This window comes from Mytilus edulis, chromosome 3, assembly GCF_963676685.1.
Source record: "Mytilus edulis chromosome 3, xbMytEdul2.2, whole genome shotgun sequence".
Lineage (NCBI taxonomy): Eukaryota > Metazoa > Mollusca > Bivalvia > Mytilida > Mytilidae > Mytilus > Mytilus edulis.
In genome coordinates, this window is record NC_092346.1 from 88,643,638 (window position 1) to 88,665,894 (window position 22,257).

Genomic DNA, 22,257 nt, shown 5'->3' on the forward strand with positions numbered 1-22,257 from the left:
CTGATTTGCATGCAGACTAAAACAAACATTGTTTTAGTTACTTTTTATTTAGGATTAAATATAAAAAGGAATCACCAAAAATTCTGGACAACATGAGAATGAAATATGGTAGCGTCAAAATTTGTCAAGGTGGTTTTCTGTTGCAAGTTAATATCCAGTAAATATTTGAACCTATTCAAAACATTAATTTTATAACAATAATTTCAGAATATGAAAAAGTTGGTGGTGCTGCAGCTAAAGTAGAAGCAGAAGTTCAAAGGTAGGTTTTCAGATAAAGTTTGGTTAAAATTTATTAATATTCATATATTTGTGAATACGATTCAGAAGATGTGGTATCAGTGCCAATAAGACAATTCTCCATCCAAGTCATAGGTCAAAGTATGACCTCCAACACAGAGCCTTGGCTCACACCAAACAGAAAGCTATAAAGGGCCCCAAAATGACTAGTGTAAAACAGTTCAAACAGGAAAATCAACAGTCTAATCTATATAAAAAAAATAGATACCCATATGAACCACACCAACAAATGACAGCCACTGAAGAACAGGTCCCTGACTGTGTGACATGGTTTTATCCACATTTATAGTTCACCTGGCCCAAATGGCCAAGTGTGCTTTTCTCATCACTTTGCGTCCATCAGTGGCCATCATGGTTACCTTTTACAAAAATCTTCTCTACTGAAACTACTGGGCCAAATTAAACCAAACTTGGCCACAATCATCAAGATGGCCGCCATGGGTAAAAATAGAACATAGGGGGTAAAATGTAGATTTTGGCTTATATCTCAAACCAAAGCATTCAGAGCAAATCTGACAGGAGTAAAATTGTTTATCAGGTGAAGATGTATTTGCCCTGAAATTTTCAGATGAATCAGAGAACTCGTTGTTGGGTTGCTGCCCCTAAGTTGGTAATTTTAAGGAAATTTTGCCGTTTTTGGTTATTATCTTGAATATTATTAAGGATAGAGATAAACTGTAAACAGCAATAATGTTTAGCTAGAGATAAACTGTAAACAGCAATAATGTTTAGCTAGAGACAAACTGTTAACAGCAATAATGTTTAGCTTTAGTCTAAAGCTAAACATTATTGCTGTTTACAGTTTATCTCTAGCTAAACATTATTACTGTTTACAGTTTATCTCTAGCTAAACGTTATTGCTGTTTACAGTTTGTCTCTAGCTAAACATTATTACTGTTTACAGTTTATCTCTAGCTAAACGTTATTACTGTTTACAGTTTATCTCTAGCTAAACATTATTGCTGTTTACAGTTTATCTCTATCCTTAATATATTCAAGATAATAACCAAAAACGGCAAAATTTCCTTAAAATTACCAATTTCGAGCCGACATGTCTAAAAATAGTACATAGTGTAAAGTGCAGTTTTTTGGCTTATATATCTGAAACCAAAGCATTTAGAGAAAATCTGCTGTGGATAAAATTGTTCATTAGGTCAAGATCTATCTGCCCTGAAATTTTCAGACCAATCAGGCCCCTCCCTGAATAGGTAATTTTAAGAAAATTTTGCAGCTTTTGAATATTATTAATATATAATAGAATAGTTAAATACTGACTGAGGGTGAACGCAGATGCTTGGTAGGAAAAGCAGATTTATAATCAACTTTTGCATTCTCTTGAATATTATTATAGATAGATATAAACTGTAATTAGCAACAATGTACAGCAAAGTAAGAGCTACTAATAAATCAACTTGACCAAAGTGGTCAATTGACCCCTTAAGGAGTTATATATTCAATTTTTAACAATTTTCATAAATTTTGTAAATTTTTGTAAATTTTTATAAAATATTTTCCATTGTCACTTCTGGGCCAATTTCATTATAGATAGAGATAATTGTCAGCAGCATGATTGTTCAATAAAGTAAGATCTACAAACACATCACCATCACCAAAACACAATTTTGTCATGAATCCATCTGTGTCCTTTGCTTAATATTCACATAAACAAAGGTGAGCAACACATGCTCTATAGAGTCTCTAGTTATATTTGCATTTGTCGAAATAAATGTATTAAGATTTTGCTGGGAACAAAAATTAATATTTTAGAAACCCTACAGTAAATTTGTTTAAAAGAAGTTGTGAAGATTAGAGGAGATGTTGTGCTTTGAATGTTTAATTATAACTGTTAAAATTATTAACATGCATATGTTAACTTTCAGATTACACAAAGAGATTATGGAGATTGGAGGATCTAAAATGAAGGCAGCTCAACATAGAGTTGATGCCATTAGTAAACAGATTGATGAAGTAACAGGTCAAGTCACTAAATGTCAGGTGGCCATCAAAACATCACAAAGGTAGGCCACATGGTGAAATAAATATGTCAAGGCTGTTCATGAAGTTAACTGATGGGGAGCATGTGAAGCACTTTTATCTATACATGAACGACATTTGATATAAAATTTATTTATAATTGATGAAAATTTTAGGAAAATGCAACCATTCAAATTAAATTAATAGGAGGCAGTCTCCTGTCTCTCTATTAACCATGTACCTGTGACTGTATGAGAAATCACAAAGCCTTACAGCTCTCATAACATGGATCGTAAACAAATATTATTGACAATCACATTTCAGTGGTAGAGGTGTAACACCACTAATTCAGGCCCGGCCAGAAAGCACATACCAGAAAGTAGTACATATTTAACACAAAATAGTTCCTACGCATGGACATAACTTTCCAAATATTTAGAATATTTTATTAATTTTGGTATCAAATGAAAGCTGCATGACTGGTGATCATTGCAGAACAATTTTTGACTGATAAATTTGAATAATAAAAAAATGGCATGAAATTTAAAAAGGAGGGTACATTTTGCCTTTTTGTCAGATCGGAAGTACCTGTTTTGGTACATCCGAAGTTCCGGGAACCAGTTCTTTCTTATATGCCATGTAAGGTATGTTGATTTTTTCAGTACAGGACACCAGAAGATGTTGCTTTGACATGCAATGATTGTCACTTTATTTGAACTTAAGATAAAAGAGCTGTGACTACTCGAAATTGAGGAATTTAACATAGAAAGCAATGGGGCCATTAATTAGTGGTGTACTTCCTATTACAGAGAATCACCAGAAATCCAATTTTTAGAAGTTGTACCTATTCCAATGAAAATAAGTCCAATTTGATGTTAGTAATCATGTTTTATCATCTTTTTTTGGTCAACCGTTCTGCTTATGGGAAATTTAAGCTCTTAAATTGGCATACTCAAGTATGTTAGCCTTTTATGGCCATACAGCATGCATGCAGTTAAGACTTGACTCCAAGTTCTTATTTTTGCATTTTTTTCTGATTGAAATCAAGAAAACAAGTATTTTATGACTTGTATATGGAACAAAATAGCTCTTGGTCAAAATAATCTTATGATTTTTCAAGTTTTTTTGTTTTTCTTATGGTAGCCTTTTACAATCAAGGCAAATGGTACATACTCATATAAGAATTCTAAAATCTCACTGTACATGCAATTTTGAACCAGTTTAGCAAGTTATCTAGCTGAGGGATATATAAATTGCTCTTATTAATCTATGTTTTACCACAGAATTATGGTATATACAAAAAAAAAGCCCTTTTCCAGTTTCAAGAAAAAAGGGGGGATAATTTCTCATTTATGTCTTAAGTTTAAACTGATATATTTTTATTTAACGAAGAACCTCTGATAAAAATATGACTTTTAGTAAGCACATAGCTTTCCTAATAGAAATTAATAAATAAAACAATAATATTGAGAATAAAAAAGGTATATTGGCCAATGGTAATATCCATATGCAGTTTTCTTTGAATAACCCATATGTTACTACCAGTCCAATTTGAGCTTAAAATTAATAAAATAGTATTTGGACTAAAGCTTTATATGTTTTTTATTGCTTGAAATAGATCATAGAATGAAATAAAGTAATGCTCAAGTCAATATAGCAAGTTTGGTTCTGTTATAGGTGTAACACCACTAATTCAGGCCCGGCCAGAAAGCACATACCAGAAAGTAGTACATATTTAACACAAAATAGTTCCTACGCATGGACATAACTTTCCAAATATTTAGAATATTTTATTAATTTTGGTATCAAATGAAAGCTGCATGACTGGTGATCATTGCAGAACAATTTTTGACTGATAAATTTGAATAATAAAAAAATGGCATGAAATTTAAAAAGGAGGGTACATTTTGCCTTTTTGTCAGATCGAAAGTACCTGTTTTGGTACATCCGAAGTTCCGGGAACCAGTTCTTTCTTATATGCCATGTAAGGTATGTTGATTTTTTCAGTACAGGACACCAGAAGATGTTGCTTTGACATGCAATGATTGTCACTTTATTTGAACTTAAGATAAAAGAGCTGTGACCACTCGAAATTGAGGAATTTAACATAGAAAGCAATGGGGCCATTAATTAGTGGTGTACTTCCTAGACAGTTTTTAAATGTTTCTGTTTAATTGGATGATATTAGACTGAATTATCTCCCTTGTTCAAACTTGACAGGACAGAATACATTCTTGATAAAATAAATTATTGATAAGATTCAGATAATAACTTGTCTAATCTTCTTTTTTTTTTTACAGAAATTTGAAGAAAGCAGAAGACAAGGTTAAGTCTGTTGAAGAAGAAATACAAGAAAATAAAGATAAGATAGCTGAGTTAGATAAATTGTTCAAAACATTAGAAGAAGAGGCAACCCAAGTGTTAGAATCCTACCAACAATCTCAGGTGAGTAGCTAAAAAGATTCAATATATTATCTGCTAAAGAGTCAGTACCTTAAACACCATATATGTCTTAAGTGAGTTAGTAATATTTACACATTAACACAAACATATTAGAAAACAAACTGTTCCATATTTGTTATATGTTCTGCTAGATTTTAACTAAATGCTCTCTCTCATTTTGAATCTTACACTAGAGGTAAGACATGTCTCTCAAACCTATAAGTTTCAAAAAATAAATAAAGAGCTGCTGAACCAACACCTATGTTTTGTGCTGGTTGAGTTCTCCTAAGTGGATACCAGATGGTACGCAGGGTTGTCAGATAAAAAATACGGCTACATTAACAACAACACTTAAGTAAACTGCATCTTTTATTGTCAACATGTTTTGCCAATTATATTAGCTTTATTAAGGCAAAGTATACAAAATTAGAACCCCTGAAGTACAAAAAATAGGTATCTTGTATATGACGTCATAATATCCATTTTTGACGTTGCTATAGGATACTCTATATCATTATGTAATGTTTCAAGTAAAAACTAGTTAATTAAACATATATCTTATTTTTAATACTGTCTTTTGTCAGAAACAGTCAATTTTTGTAACAGTGATCAGCCAGTTTCTGGAAAATTAAATGATTAAGTTTCCAACTTCTAAATGTAACTGTAAATTATTTTTTTAATTTTTACAATGTAGTAAATATTAAATATTTATGACCATAATGTAATGAAGCAACTGTTGAATATTTGTGTTATAGGAGAAAATGAAAGAAGCAGAGACTGCATTAAATGAAGTAAAAGCTGTAGTTGCTAAACTTGAAGAAGATGAAAATAAACTTCAAAAAGATTTTGTGGATGTCAGACATGAATTGGAAAAGTTTGAGAATATAATGAAAACAAACCAGCAGAAAATCAAACATTGGAAAAAGGAGGTTGGTCAATAGAATTGTTTAGAAGATCACAGAGTTTAAGGAATGACCTTTATTTTGTTAAGTGTTTGCCCAATATTGTTGCCTAATTTTAAATTGGTAAGTGTCCTCATATGATGAATCAAATTCTTTTTATTGATGAAAAAAATTGAAGTATGAATTTAGCATACCTGTCAACTGACCCGGATTCTGCGGGTGTGACCCGAGATTTTCACAATTCTGAGGGATCACCCGGATCACCCGCCCGGTCATCGAAATAACCCGGAAATTCCGAAAATGACCCGATTTCACCCGTATTTCTTAGCCTTGAGATTGATTTTCATGACATAAGTAATATTCCTTTGAAATACCGGCAAATTCGTAAATGACATAAGTAATATTCCTTTGAAATACCAGCAAATTCGTAATTCTTCCATGAACATGCAGTTCATCTAGCTATGTAAACTGTCAAATTAAGTGACCCATTAAGTGCATGGCTTCACTTGACAGCTTTGGTGTCAAACACACTGTTGATTAACACCAATTACCTTAGCTTTAGGTCGTAAATAAATTGCCTTGTTGTTTTACAAAGATATTTCAACTAAGAGTTACTTCCCCTTATTTGTCACCATTCAAAATTATTCCTTATATTTACGATTTGTGGGTGAAAAAGATTAAATCATAATAATATAAAATTCAAATACATATTGAAAAATAACTTTTCATTATTTTTATACCTTTATACAATTTTTAAAAAAAAGTTGAAAATTATTTTTTACATTTATACTTCCTTTAACTGTATTACTATATTTTAACATAGTCTAATTTCCTTGTCAATTGAGAAATGAAAGTTCATTCATGTAATACCACTACATGGTAAGTTTAAAGGCTAGTAGACTCATTTTAAAAATACATTTGAAATATAAATTTTAGATGACAACAGTAAAGGACATAAGACTGTGATACACAAGTTTATAAAAATCTTTAAAAGTGTAATGAAATATTAATAAATAAGATTTAAAATGACTTAACCAAGTGAACATGCATTGATGTTTTGGTATCTTTGATATACATTATAAGAAAATGTACCATAAATACTGGAATTCAGCTCGAAAAAGTTCGTACGCGTTATGACCTGAGATTTGATTCTTCAATGCAGGTCATGACCTGCATTTTCATCGTCACAGGTTGACAGGTATGATTTAGAATATTTTGTGAAAGGAGAGATGTTTTGTTTGTAAAATATATCATTAAAAAAATTGCGAATTCTGTATATCAGTCTTACGAATGGAAATTGAAACAGAATGTCAATACAGCAATAGTGGTAAGGGCACATAGCAAATTGTATGGAGCTCCATAAGAAAGAACTTGCCTAAATGTCTAATGTTTTAGACTGGTGATTCTAAAAATTTTGGTTGACCTCTAACCATTAAACTCACAAAATTTGTACCCTGAAATAATGAGGAACCCATAGTAGGTTAACTTCTTTTTGGTGTATAGAATCATTGTATGATTTACATGTCTGTCATGTAGTTTGTTTTAATGGGATCAGTGTTTACATGAATAGTTCAGTTACTCTTGTGAATGAAACCGTCCAAGAACTGCTGTATGATAATGTCTTTATATTTGTTATTGGGTTTGGACCTTTAAATGATTATAATAATTATCGTCCTTCCTAACGCCTACATCACTCTACTCTGTCGCTTAATTTTGTGGATATTTATCCTGATTGTCAATCATACCACAAGTCTTTTATAATGATTACTGCTTTATATGTAAATGATTGTTAATTTTTCAGATAGGCCATTTACAGCTGAGCCCTATAAGTGGACAAGAAGTGGGAGAGATAGCAGCTATATCTGATGAAGAGCTAGCAGAACTAGATAAGGAAGCCATACAGTATGAAATTACAGTCCTGGAAGAAAAACTAGCACAGATGAAACCAAACATGGCTGCTATTGCTGAATATAGAAAAAAGGTAACTAAAAAAATAGGTATATTGAGTAAACATATTCACATTAAATTACAGAAAAGAAAATGTTTTCTTTCATATTGGTAGGTCATAATGTTCACTAGAGAAATAGAAAAGTAATAAAACATTATGTAAATTAAGATAAAATATGATGTATGATTGGTCCAATTCAATCTGTAGGTTTATTATCCATTTTGTTATGTATAAAAGAAAAAGGAGCAAGTTTGATATTAGTTTGAATTTGCTTTAAGATTGAAGAAACGACATTTTTTGTTGTTTTTTGGGGAAATTGACTGATAGGTATGCACACAAATTATAACTGTATGGTATTTTTGATGTTTAAGAATATTTCTGTAGCTTTTAAGTTTGAATGATAGCAAACACTTAATTTTTATTTAAAATGGTTATAAATTGTAGTATTGACACTTTTTTTATGTGTGGGTTGATATAATATCAGTAAATGAATTAACCAAGTAAATTTTTGCAAAAGTTGTTCCGTTTGTAGCAAAGAAAGGTATGGTAAATAAGTAAGTTGTCGCCAAGAACCTATATATACATAAGGTTGGAAAAATCATTCGAAAAGTATATGTTATTTCACAGGTCACACTAAAAGTGGCTTTTTGAAGTCAACATGACTACATTTATTGAGACATCATTGATCCTAAACCTAAGGTTTTAATTTTTCAATTTTCTCAACCTTAGAAACAGACAATAGAAATTTGAAGGTACTATTTTCAGCATTAAGTATTACACCAAATAAGGCCCATCCTCCCCTTTCCTACTTATAAAAAACTGGTAAAGCTCATTATTAAATAAAGATCTATAGAATAACAAACATGTTTATAATGTTTTTTTAGGAAGAGCTATATTTACAACGAGTAGGAGAATTAGATAAAATAACAGACCTAAGGGATTCACAGCGTAAATATTTTGATGAATTACGTAAACAGAGACTGGACGAGTTTATGGCAGGATTCAGTGTTATCACAAACAAACTGAAGGAAATGTACCAGATGATTACACTAGGAGGGGATGCAGAGTTAGAACTTGTGGACTCACTAGACCCATTCTCAGAAGGGATAGTGTTCAGGTAAGGCTGAGTTAGAACTTGTGAACTAACAAGATCCATTCTCAGAAGGGATAGTGTTCAGGTAAGGCTGAGTTAGAACTTGTGGACTCACTAGATCCATTCTCAGAGGGGATATTGTTCAGGTAAGGCTGAGTTAGAACTTGTGAACTAACAAGATCCATTCTCAGAAGGGATTGTATTTAGGTAAGGCTGAGTTAGAACTTGTGGACTCATTAGATCCATTCTCAGAGGGGATATTGTTCAGGTTAGGCTGAGTAAGAACTTGTGGACTCACTAGATCTATTCTCAGAAGGGATAGTGTTCAGGCAAGGCTAAGTTAGAACTTATGGACTCATTAGATCCATTCTCAGAAGGGATAGTGTTCAGGCAAGGCTAAGTTAGAACTTATGGACTCATTAGATCCATTCTCAGAAGGGATAATGTTCAGGTAAGGCTGAGTTTGAACTTGTGGACTCACTAGATCCATTCTCAGAAGGGATTGTATTTAGGTAATGCTGAGTTAGAACTCGTGGACACACTAGATCCATTCTCAATAAGGGATTGTATTTAGGTGAGTCATAATTAAAACATCCAACAGCTTTAATATCTACAGTTACAAAACAAGACAATACTAACTCACAAAAAGCTTTTATATCTATTAAAAGACTACTTACTAACTCTCACTATTTATTCTACAGTATTAACTACATACTCGTGGCAAATATAAACAATGCGAACATAATCTTAGTTAGCCGACAGCCTGTCATGCTTGATGGATGCCAGATTGTATTATAAATATTTACAAATATTATTATCATAATTATTACTATTAGAATGCATATTCAAACATCATACAATTCTAATGTATGTATTATCCTAAATACAACAAAACCAAACTTTCTGACTAAATGCACCCCTTCATAGACGGTCAGGAATGGCCAGGAACAACTAGAGATAAAACGATATAAACAACCAAAATTCTCTAGAAACCTGTGTCAGTGGATGCCAAGTGTGCAATCCCGTCGCCAGGGCCAGGTGCTTAAACATGTGTGTACTAGCAAATTGAATGCAGTAAAAATATCAATGTATATACATGTACATCAAAAATGAAAGTTGAGCTAGAAAGTGACCTTATGTTTGCTACCAGAAAGTATACCCATTGGTCACTGTGTGACCCTATTATATATTCCTACCACCGTACCCGTCAATACAATATTTTCCCGTTATACTGAAGAATACGAAATCGGGCTATACAGAATTCATTTGAAATTAAATGCACCCGATTTCGTATTCTTCAAATTCAATCTGATGCTCCCGAAAATATGGTTATCAAACAGACAACACTCGAGATACAACCACTTTTACAGATTACTGGCCATTCCTGATAGTTTGATGAACGATACATAGTTAAAATTCAACATATAGAACAGTGATATTTATACTTTGTCCTTTACTCTCGGCAACCAAAACATTTTACAGCATTCCTGACGCGATTGGAAGCAGTACCCCTGGCCAAGGGAAGCCAGTCGAAATGGTACGGAATTGCTGATAAAATGTCTATTTTGGGGAAGAAAGTTAAATGAACATTCAGACCACACAACCTATACTGTCTATACACAGCCTGACAACTTATTGTATTATTCTTTCCACGATGCAAGAGGACAAGCACATGTTGGCAGAATAATTTTAGCAAACATTTTCACACAAAAACATTTTATTTTAATTTCTTTATAGTTTACTTACATACTTACAAAGAACTTTCAGTTGCTATTATTATTAATAACATTACTTACCATTGTAGCAGTGTGACGTTTAAATTTTAACAACTGGATTTTGTACTTCATCATGATTTTATGTATTTTTTTTATCCTGATGACGGTGCCCTAGGCACCGAAACATGTCGATCAATAAATTTCTGCAGCAGTCCCTAAAGTGTTGTTGTTATAAGACTCTCTACATTTTATGTTTTTTATAATAACGACCCTTCATACCCAAGGTATCCACTTTATAGACTCTACCATACTACAGACTCACCAGGCGTTGTTCACTTTCGTTTGTAATGTATTTTCATATGTTTACTTGTCCTGAAGAAACCATGCTTGTTGGCAAATCATGAATTACAATAATACAAATACTTGTTGGTATACTGTGTTACTATAGGAATCCACTTGTTTATTACCCTACTGCCCAATCACCACTCCTGGTGTTGATTCATCATTTATAATTACAGTTTGTACAATATTGGTATACTTTACCTATATTTTTCATTCTTTTATTTACTTTTTGATACACTTTTTCCTTATAATTATAAACAATTGCAATTTTTCAGTGTACGACCTCCAAAGAAATCGTGGAAAAACATATCTAATTTATCTGGTGGTGAAAAGACACTGAGTTCTTTGGCATTAGTGTTTGCCCTACATCACTACAGACCAACTCCTCTCTATGTTATGGATGAAATTGATGCAGCTTTAGATTTTAAGAATGTTTCTATTGTTGCCAATTATATTAAAGTAAGTGGATATATGTTATGCAAATGCTATACAAGAGTTAAAGATATATGAAAAATTAGTCATCATAAATATAATGAAAAAAAGTCAGAACCAAGGTACCAACTTAAATATTAACTTGGATAATAAGATGCAGTTCTGTATGATAGAAATTAGATTCTTTTTTCAAGGTTGTGAATCTCACTTAAAATACATGCCAAACAATTAACAATTTATGCATAGTAAATATCATTACAAAAAAGAAAAAAATAATGACCATTCTTCCAATAATGGGAAAACAAAGGATATGGTCCATGCATAGCAAAAAACATACATGCTTTTGAGGCCTTCAACCTGAAGCAAAATAAAACACTCATCTCACTGCAAGATCATTGTTACAAGATTTATGTTAACATAGCTGCAAAATCAGTGTTAATAGTATAGTTATAAGATCAGTGTGTAATGCATAATTACTAGATCAGTGTTAAAAATGTTGTACTATTTTTTTCAGGAGAGAACAAGAAATGCACAGTTTATCATCATATCACTCAGAAACAACATGTTTGAACTAGCAGACAGACTTGTGGGCATTTATAAAACTGACAACTGTACAAAATCTGTGACGATTAATCCAACAAAATTGTCACTACCACTGCAAGAACAATCTATTAATACACAACAACCAGTAAACACACAACAACCAGTGGTTACATGTACATGAGGGAAAAAAGAAATCTATCGTGATTGGATAATAAAATGATAGTTGATAGAAGAAAGGCAGGTTACATCCATGTTTGATATTTTAAGTGAATGGGATAGCCATGTACATAAAATTGAAATGCATGAAATGTATCCTGTTTATATTTGAACTAGTTGTGACAATTTTATGTATTCTATTTCCATGCGTTATTGTAACTCAAAAAAGATAGTATGTTACAAGTTAACATTGAAACTTTTATGGATAAGAATATCATCTGAGTATGAACTGACCAGATAATGCAGATGTGAATTTGAATTATTGTTAAAACATGTATAGTCTAGTGATTAGATTTTTAATGTATCTTTATTGTATCTCATTTCACTTTACATATTCTTTCTGTAAAAACTCCTAATAATATAAACAGGTCCAGCAAAAATGTCTTAATATTTATTTGGGAAAATGGTATATTGTAGACTCTAGTAAGGTTTTATTAAACCTTGAAACACTGCTACTAGTTTGTAGCCATTAAGAAAATTGTATACAATGGTAACTCACTAACTGTCTTAGATACTTTTTTTTCGGCTTGTATGACATGTATCCTTTTGCAAGTTTATGGCAGTATAAATTAAAAAATAATTAAAAAAATATTTAAAGTGTGCCCAAACATAGATTATGTGCTAGTTTCAAGTGTAAAAGTAATAGGTCACTGTGCTGGTTTTTATGATACAGACTGATTCAAATTTCTCATATTTAGTAGGGATAATGCAAATAAAAAGAAAATATTATTGATATTAAAAGAGAAAAGTCTAATTTTTCAATGAAACATGGGATCATAACTCCCCAAAAATGCTGTTAAAAGAAAATGAATATCAACAACTCTTTTCTACAAATACATTGCAGGAAATCAATTGTTTAAAGGAATTAGTATTTGCTAGTTTTCCTGCTTATCACATGGCATTCATGAGTTAGAACTAGTTATCTCAAATCAGAATAATATGTCTGGGTAGGATGACAGTTCTTCTTGCCGACTGTTTTCTGGAGAACTAAATCTAGAATTAATTCAGCTCACTTTGAACGTCAAGTGCAAAGCAGGGTTTATATGCATATCACATTATAATTATATGGTCCTGAAAATGCATTTATTTTTTATTACCTAAATGCATGCAAATGTAACGCATCCGTCATCTCCAACAACAACTCTTATTTGGGAAGACTGAGCTTTAAGGCATTGTGTGGATCTTTTTATATTTATTACTAGGAGGTTACATATTGAAATTTCAATAAATATTTTGGATAACAAAAATGTGAATTTACACCAGGCTGCTCGATTTGATGAAAGATATTGTTATGCCCCACCTTCGATAGTAGAGGGGCATTATTAAAATTGAGAATGGAAATGGGGAATGTGCCAAAGAGACAACAACCCTACCATAGAAAAAAACAACAGCAGAAGGTCACCAACAGGTCTTCAATGTAGCGAGAAATTCCCGCAACCCGGAGGCGTCCTTCAGCTGGCCCCTAAACAAATATATACTAGTTCAGTGATAATGAACGCCATACTAATTTCCAAATTGTACACAAGAAACTAAAATTAAAATAATACAAGACTAACAAAGGTCAGAGGCTCCTGACTTGGGACAGGCGCAAAAATGCGGCGGGGTTAAACATGTTTGTGAGATCTCAACCCTCCCCCTATACCTCTAGCCAATGTAGAAAAGTAAACGCATAACAATACTATTGTCTAATGTCAGAAGATGTAACCAAAGAAAATAAACAAAATGACAATAATACATAAATAACAAGAATGTGTCCCCAGTACACGAATGCTCTTTCTAATTAATGCCAAATTAGATTTTTTACCCCAATTTCCTGGTCCTCTGAACATGGAAAATAATAGTGCGAGTGGGGCATCCATGTACTTGGGACACATTCTTGTTTACTATGGATTCATTATCATTAGTGTGATACCAATTTCAGTAGATTTCGTTGTTACAGGTAAATCAAATTAAAATTTCAACGAATTACAAATTTTCTATAAGGTATTATAAAGAATTCATCAAAACCATGAAATCAAATATCCAAATGCAAGTTTTCCTCAATCCTCAAAAAATTGATACCCACGAAAATTAATGAATCCACAGTATTTAAATATGAATTGAATTTTGTATTTTTTGTTTCATATATCATTGTTTTGATGTTGTACACTTTCAACTAAGTTTTCAGCCAAACTTACATACTGTGCTCCTGTTTGGAACAGAATTGTTTAATAAGAAGATTCATTACATTAATGAGTTTTGTCATTGATAATCTAATTTGGACTCAATTACCACCAATTTCATGAAAAGCAGAGTGTTTCTGCTATTACCAACCCTATTGGTATATAAATGACCAACATGCTCTACATATCTGTCAGACAGAGTTCACCTGACCTCAACTTCTTTTCAATGATCAGTGATCAAGTTTAAGTTTTCATGTCCAAGTCTGTATCTCATATACTTGTGTACTACAAGCATGGTTGGGATGGTTTGGTTTTTTTTTTTATCCCCAGTCTTGTCAATCAATACTAGTTGAGTCTAGTCCAGTTGTGTTTATCACCATAGACTTGTTGACAAACACTACCAGTTAAGGAAATTCACAAAGTGTTAACCATAAGAGGCTTTTTGTCAAACAATACCAGTTAAGCAAAGTCATGAAGTGTTGATCAGTAGAGGCTTGTCGGTAAACAATACCAGTTAAGCATAGTCATTAAGTGTTTATCAGGAGAGGCTTGTCGGTAAACAACACCAGTTAAGCTTAGGCATGAAGTGTTTATCAGTAGAGGCATGTCGGTAAACAATACCAGTTAAGCTTTGTCATGAGGTGTTGATCAGTAGAGGCTTGTCGGTAAACAATACCAGTTAAGCTTAGTCATGAAGTGTAGACCATCAGAAGCTTATTGGTGAACTAACAGTAAATCAAAGTCCGGTTGTGTTTATCACCAGAGGCTTTCTGTCAAACAATACCAGTTAAGCATATTCAGGAAGTGTTTAGCAGCAGTCTTGTCAAATAATATCAGTTAAGCATAGTCAAAGTGTTGGTCACCAGAGGCTTGTTGGTAAACACTACCAGTTAAGACTTAGAGTGATGAAGTGTTGATCAGCAGAGGCTTGTTTGTAAACAATACCAGTTGAGTAAAAATCTTGAAGTGTTTATCGGCAGAGGCCTGTTGTCAAACAACACCAGTTAAGCAGTCAGAATGTCTAACACTATAGGCCTGTTGTCAAACAATATCAGTTGAGCACAGTCAGAATGTCTTTAACACTAGAGTCCTGTTGTCAAACAATACCAGTTAAGCATAGTCGGGAAGTGTTTATCACCAGAGGCTGTTGTCAAACAACACCAGTTAATCATAGTAAGAATGTGTTTATGCAGAGGCCTGTTGTCAAACAAAACCAGTTAGGCACAGTCGGGAAGTGTTTATCACCAGAAGCTTGTTGGTTAATAACAATACCAGTTAAACAGGGTATGAATGTGTTTATCACCAGAGTTGTAACCAATACTCGGTTATTGTCAAGATCAGTTGTTTTGTTTTGTTGGTTTAATATATTAGCTATGGATTGGGTTTTGAGAATGGAATTAAGATAATTTTCAGAAAGTTTTTAATCACACTAAAAGGAAGTTAATTAAGTTCAATTAGCCGTTGGTTTTAGAGGCGAACATTTGAATTTTTTGCAAAATATGAATCGGTTTATTTATTGTTTTCATATCAAAGGCAATTAGGTTCTTTGATAAAATTTAAACTAATACTAAGGTGTGATAATAATTAATCTCATTTCTGTCATAACTATTTGATAAAAAAAAAAATGATATGAAAGAATAAACGATATATGATGAATAAGTATAAAGACGAGAAGATTTTATTTATGAGGAAAGACCTCCACCCCAAGAAAAGGCAAATAATTGAAAAAGAAAATTTCAATGAACTCCCCAAATCCATAGATAAGAATATAATGTATGTTAAATATGCCAAATGAATGTTCACAATTACAAATATCAAACATGGTATTAATATCCCAAATCACATGAATAACAAATGGTCCTTTTCTATGCACCACCTAGGGCCATTAGATTTTTCGGTCTGTGCGTCCGTTCGTTCGTTCGTCCATCTGTCTTGCTTGGTTTGGTCACGGTAATTTTTGATAAAGATGAAGCCAAATCAACTTGAAACTTACTGTATATGTTCCCTGTGATATGATAATTCTAATTTTAATGCCAATTTAGTATTTTTTATTCCAATCCCACGGTTTACTGAACATAGAAAATGATAGTACTAGCGGGACATCCGTGTACTATGGACACAATCTTGCTTGTCTATAATTTGTGGAATACATCCTCTATGCACTAGAGGGGGTATAGTATGATCGACATACGTGCTACAAAGTGACCACATTGCAAAATGACGAATAGACATAATCGCTCACTACAAACTTTAATACAGGATAAACATAACTAAAGGCTCCAAGGATCCTCAATTTGTCAGTCTAGTAGCTATGCATGGTTTTGTCTTATAACATGTTACTTTTATTTAAAAAGGATCTGACAGCCAATACGCCCTTCAAAGTATGGAACATCTCCTTTTAAAATATGGAACATATTCTTTTAAACTCCATTTAGAACACAAATGAGTATGATATGTGCCACTGGACGTTTTAAGCAATCAGCAATCAATCAAATGAGTATGTTAATTTGTGCATCATTGTAATTTTGCTTAGTTGCTTATGTTACCTTTTCTGAAATCACACTTGGGCTTTTTTAAAACTAAGTTTTATTGTACGTATTACGGTGTGTGGTTTTTTCTACATTGGCGAAAGGTAAAAGGGGGGGGGGGGGTGATATCTCACAAAACAGTTGTGTCTATTACAAGTCAGGAACCTCTGACGATTGTTTGTGTTGTATTGTTTTTTTAGTTTTAGCTTATTTATATGTTTTGGAGTTTAGTATTACGTCCATTATTACTGAACTAGTACATATTTTTGTTTAGGAGCCAGCTGAAGCACACCTCCGGGTGCGGGATTTTCTCAATGTATCGAAGACCCATTGGTGACCTTCCGCTGTTTTTTGCTCTTTGGTCGGGTTGTACCTTTGGCACATTACCCATTTCCATTCTCAATTTTAATTTTATAAGTTTTCCGCTACCTACACAGCGACAATGTTGTGCAAATTGTATTCTTTGCATAAAGAGACAAAATTTCCTGGTAATTAGGGTGTTCTTTTTCACAAAACTACAATTTCCAGTGGCCAACAATAAAAGTTGTACAGCTTTATATTTGCTATTTAATTAACTGCGGCCATGTTTGAAATCCAGTTATTTTCTAAATTCTCTTCGTTCAAACGAACATAAATTATTTATGTACTAGACTATATAATTTCTATATCCCTCGGCCCAATCTGTTTCTTATCTCATTCATAATATAAATAACTAAAACACTAGTTTTAGAACTTGTCAGGCACGATGACCATTCTCTTTTATATAATATAAAATAATTTCAATACATGTTTATCATATGATAACAAATTACAAATGTTTGTAATTGTGTAAATACAGTCCACATCTCAGAATAAGTCCTCTGTTTAAATAAACTAAAAAAGGTTGCCTCAACAATCTACAAAAAACAATCAAAAAATGTTACAAAAAGTATTTAATACTGTTTTCGAATATATATGTGCTTAAGTATAACTAACAAAAACTACGTGTGTACATGCGAATGGTCAACGCCCTGATCGATAATTTCAAATCGAGTCCACCGTATTTAAATACACTCGGGTTCATAAAACCTGTTACAATTCTATTGTTATATTAATAGAATTATCATACGATAAAATTCTTCCGCCACGTACATAAATATATTTATTTTCTAAATTCTCTTCGTTCAAACGAACATAAATTATTTATGTACTAGACTATATAATTTCTATATCCCTCGGCCCAATCTGTTTCTTATCTCATTCATAATATAAATAACTAAAACACTAGTTTTAGAACTTGTCAGGCACGATGACCATTCTCGATTGTACAAAGAAAGAAATTGCAGTAATAAATCTTATAAACCTAAAGATTTTGAAACTAATAAGCGTTTTTTCAAATTGTCGCTTATGTAACTGTCTTTCGCAATATCAGATTTCCACCTTCCGTGAATCTTTAATAATCTATCCGAGACACCAGAGTTACTAGCGGCTGAGCAACCGCCTGCCCTAAAACTATGTGTACCAAAAATTCTTGCGTTTAAACCTATTTCTGATAGAGCCCCTTTTACAATCTCTCTAGTCCTAGTATAAGATAGTTGTATATTCTTTTTTCTCAGCTTACAGTTTTTTGTACTTTTACAATACGATAAAGCTCTGAACACAAAATCATCTGAGGACCTGTCTATTTTAGCTTTGTCTAAATAATCACTTAAAATTCTAACAGTACAGTGTTCTTGATCAAGTTTAGCTATCAAAACGTTTTTTCCTTTTCTATAACAATCGGTTTTGCTACTCTCAATAAAAATATCAATATGATCGTTTCCGAATGTAATGTTCTTAGCTCTAATCTGACATAATTCGCTGTACCTTAAAAATCCTGAATAAGCCAGAAAACACATAGCTAATAATCTAAGATTTTTTAACGAACTATTTGTACCGCCAAATTTCTTAAAAAGACTGATCATGATGTTTGCATTCATCGGTTCTTTTTTCTGAATAGGCCTATTAAGCTTTCTTTTAGATGCCTCCACAATACATTTAACTATATCCGAGGCGCATGGGTCTTCAAACCCAGCTAAACTGTGAGCCCACTTTATAGCGTAACATGCAGCTTCTATAGTACTGTAGTGTTTAGCACTTTGCATTAGATATTGAAGATATAAACTGACATAAATTTCGTTGGCAGGAAGGACAGACTTGATTTCTGTATACTTTTCAGACCACACTACAAAACGTTTAAAACTGTAAGCATATTTAACAGTTGTATTTCTGGCTTTAGAGTCAATAACTGAATTCTTCATTTTTCTGAACAAAATCTTAAGTTCTGTGTGCTTTACTTGTGTGTCATTTTTCCAAAATCCCGTTGAAAATATTTTCTGTAAAATAATTATAAATTAAATAAATATTTACCTTGAAATATGCGTAACTGCTCAGCATACATCAAACAGAAAAACAGGTCCAGTGACCATAACTATACCCAGTGGTATCTACAGACCCTGTGGCCCCAAAAATATCGTCAAATGACACAATATATACATCAATCAGCTTCTGTAAGCCAACATCTCTGAATAGAGAACCTCCAGTAAGAAAAATCTGCAAAAAATAGTAAAAAGTTATCACAAAAATCAATCAGTAGCTTTCAAACGAACAGCTAAAATTCTACCTTTGAATTTTCCGTTTGCAAAGATAGAATTTACATTGTTTCCAGAAACTAAAATTCTGTCTACCTCGTTAAATTCGAGCACATCTAACACGTAAGGTCTGTATTCTGTATTTTCATCAAAAATTAATGGCCAGTAAGGAGACGACGGCCAACTCGGAACTATCAGTGTTCCCTCTGCTTTGCATCTAACCAAGTGGTTTATGCACTTACAAACTAAAGACACAGGTGGTACTAATAGATTGTTTTCTTGTGCCCAGTGGCACGAGAAAGCGTCTACTGCTGAGGAACCAGGGTTCCAGTACAACGAACTAAATTTATCTACTTTGTTATTGTCCATATTGGCAAACCTGTCGAAGGTATGAGGACCCCAGAGGTCGTCTAAAAACTGAAAATACTCTGAAGAAATACCCCAGTCATCAATATCTATAATCCGACTTAATAAATCAGCCTGCTCGTTCTCTTTTCTGGGTAACCAGATAATGTGTAATGTAATGTTTTCAAGTAAACAACACCTATAAATTTCTAAAGACAACTGTTGTAACTCTTGTACTTTGCTACCTTTATTTATGATGCTAACAGCATTCTTGTTATCTGTGTGAAAAGTCACGATACTGTTTTATAAGAGTTTTGAAAAGGCACTGACACATAACTGAATTGCTTTTACTTCTCGCCAAGTAGAACTCCTACCTCTCTCAGTTTCTAACCACATTTTGTGCAAAATTTTTGTTGAATTTTGTATGAAACCAGCAGCGCCCGTGTCGCTAGCGTCTGTGAAAATATGAAAATTTGAAATGTTCTTTACCAGATCAACCGCCTTTAGTAAAGGCAAATTATCTCTCCAGAAAATAAGCTCATTGATACAATCAGGATACTTGCCGATGTTTACATATTGATCCCAATAGTCTCTTATATTAATGACTGAAAAAATGTTTCTTGTCATGATCTGGGTAACATTACCTACTGCTGGTGTTAAAGCAATTAACTTACCACAGATTTTGGCCAACTGTCGTACCTTTACCCTGTAACTAGAATTTAGTATAAAAGCTACCAAATTCAATATATCATCTATTTTTCTTTGAGGAATTTGCAATTTGCAATAAATTAAATTCCAAGAAAAACCTAACCACTCAACGTGCTGTGAAGGTAACCATACACACTTGTCTTTGTTTGGCACAAAACCAGAAGCAATCAAGTCTGCTTTGATTCTTCGAGCGTGTTTTACACATAGTTCATAACTAACTTCGACCCCAAAACCATCATCTAAATAAACAGCTACCTTTATGCTAGATTTACGCCAGTGCTTTACCAATTGTCTCACAGTTTTAGTAAATATATACCCGCTGGAACTTAAACCAAATGGCAACACAGTAAAAACATAAAATTCTCCTTTCCACGAAAACCCTAAATACTTTTGATGTTGTTCAAAAATGTTTAAGTGGTGATATCCCGCCTTCAAATCAAAGACATATCCGTAACAATTCAAAGTAACATATTGTGATAAAGTTTTCCAATCTTCGAATTTAACTTTGTTTACAATCACTTGTTTATTTACATGTCTTAAATCTAAAATCAATCTGTGTTTACCTTTACCATTAACTGAAACAGTTAAAGGGTTAACTACGTGTGGCATAATTGATACACGTTTTACTAAACCGCCCAATACAAGCTCTTTAACTGCACTTGAAACAAAATCTGAATGCTCTAACGCAGATTTATTATTTTTAGAATACATATTTTCAGGCTCTTTTAACAAAGGTATTTTGTAACCATTTTCAATAATATCAACAATAAAACTCGAAGCGTTAATACTTTTCCAAAAGTTTACAGAATTTTTAAGCCTGTCTTTAACAAAAATATCTGAACAACCCTTTTCATATTCAAAATAAGATTCATAAACATCTTGTACCTGTAAAGTGTCCGTATGAGCGCTGAAGTCCTTATGAAGTTCCTCTGGGAGCTCCAAATCCAGTCTTGGTGTCTTTTTTGCAGTCGGATGCCCAATGTCCAAATAATCCACACCTGAAACACATATCTCCTTCCCTGGACCTTTTGACCTGGTTTCCGTAACCAGGTCTGCTCCCACGAAAGGGCGGCATGCTGACAGAAACTGGAATTGCATTATGAGCTGTTTGCGATGTAGAACCGGAAGCTTCAGCTGGTCTTTTTCGTACGTTCTGCTTCTTGTCTGCAGATTTTACGGACTTTAACTTTTTCACCGCCCGGGTATCAGCTGCCCTTATCTTCTTTTCGTCCTCGGAGTCGCTGGCTAAATCATCGGACAAATATTCTTGTACGGTCTTCCACCCTCCCTCCGACTTATCAGCAATTCTTATGAGCTTGTTTCTTTTCTTTAGCGTGTTAAGAGCCTCATTCAGAATAGTTACCGCTTTATCTGACTTTTTTCTCCCTAGGTAATCCAACGCCCTCTGTACCAAGTCCTGTAAATCTACGTTCAGCTCGTACTGGACCTGATGACCCTTGAATTTGAACGAATTTTCAGCCTTTTTAACCTTCTTCTCCAAAGTATGTGTGGTATCTGTGAAAGATGTTTCAATACCCGACAGTCTAGTATCCATATATGTTTTGAGAAGCGAAAATAAATCTGCATTAGACATTTCATGCGGATTTCTAGTAGACGTACCTTGTTCACTCGCTAAATCTAAGGTTTCCTCCTCCATATCAGACATTGTTAACTTAAGTCTACGGCAATACAGGTTCAACTAACAAAAACTACGTGTGTACATGCGAATGGTCAACGCCCTTATCGATAATTTCAAATCGAGTCCACCGTATTTAAATACACTCGGGTTCATAAAACCTGTTACAATTCTATTGTTATATTAATAGAATTATCATACGATAAAATTCTTCCGCCACGTACATAAATATATGTATTGGTTTTAAACTAAATGGATGATTTTGGCCTACTTTTGTTTCAATAATTGTCCCATTGGTTGATGAGAAAAGATTTCTATTTTTTGTATAGACGGGCAACAGATATCTTCTGCCAAGTGATGAGAAT

The 22,257-nt window shown here is 33.1% G+C and overlaps 2 protein-coding genes across 2 annotated transcripts in view; one reads left to right on the top strand and one right to left on the bottom strand.

The window, feature by feature from the left end:
* Window positions 1–12,284, top strand: part of LOC139514620 (structural maintenance of chromosomes protein 4-like) — a 36,666-nt gene extending 24,382 nt beyond the window's left edge. Inside the window, exons 19-26 of the mRNA XM_071304042.1 lie at window positions 208–259; window positions 2,178–2,315; window positions 4,572–4,716; window positions 5,469–5,642; window positions 7,417–7,596; window positions 8,448–8,680; window positions 10,989–11,172; window positions 11,660–12,284. Of these exons, the coding sequence (XP_071160143.1) occupies window positions 208–259; window positions 2,178–2,315; window positions 4,572–4,716; window positions 5,469–5,642; window positions 7,417–7,596; window positions 8,448–8,680; window positions 10,989–11,172; window positions 11,660–11,869 (1,316 nt within the window). The 3' untranslated portion in view covers window positions 11,870–12,284. The remainder of the gene's footprint in view (window positions 1–207; window positions 260–2,177; window positions 2,316–4,571; window positions 4,717–5,468; window positions 5,643–7,416; window positions 7,597–8,447; window positions 8,681–10,988; window positions 11,173–11,659) is intronic.
* Window positions 12,285–19,048: 6,764 nt separating this feature from the next.
* On the bottom strand, window positions 19,049–21,988 carry LOC139514651 (uncharacterized). Its single transcript, XM_071304105.1, has 2 exons — window positions 21,142–21,988; window positions 19,049–19,165 (listed from the first exon to the last, which is right to left on the bottom strand). Exon 1 carries the CDS (start codon window positions 21,920–21,922, stop codon window positions 21,173–21,175), a length of 750 nt encoding a protein of 249 aa, XP_071160206.1. The 5' UTR covers window positions 21,923–21,988; the 3' UTR covers window positions 19,049–19,165; window positions 21,142–21,172.
* Window positions 21,989–22,257: the final 269 nt, after the last annotated feature.

Excerpts from the sequence above, each read along its gene's own strand:
- LOC139514651 (XM_071304105.1), bottom strand. The coding sequence starts at position 21,922 with ATGTCTGATATGGAGGAGGAAACCTTAGATTTAGCGAGTGAACAAGGT.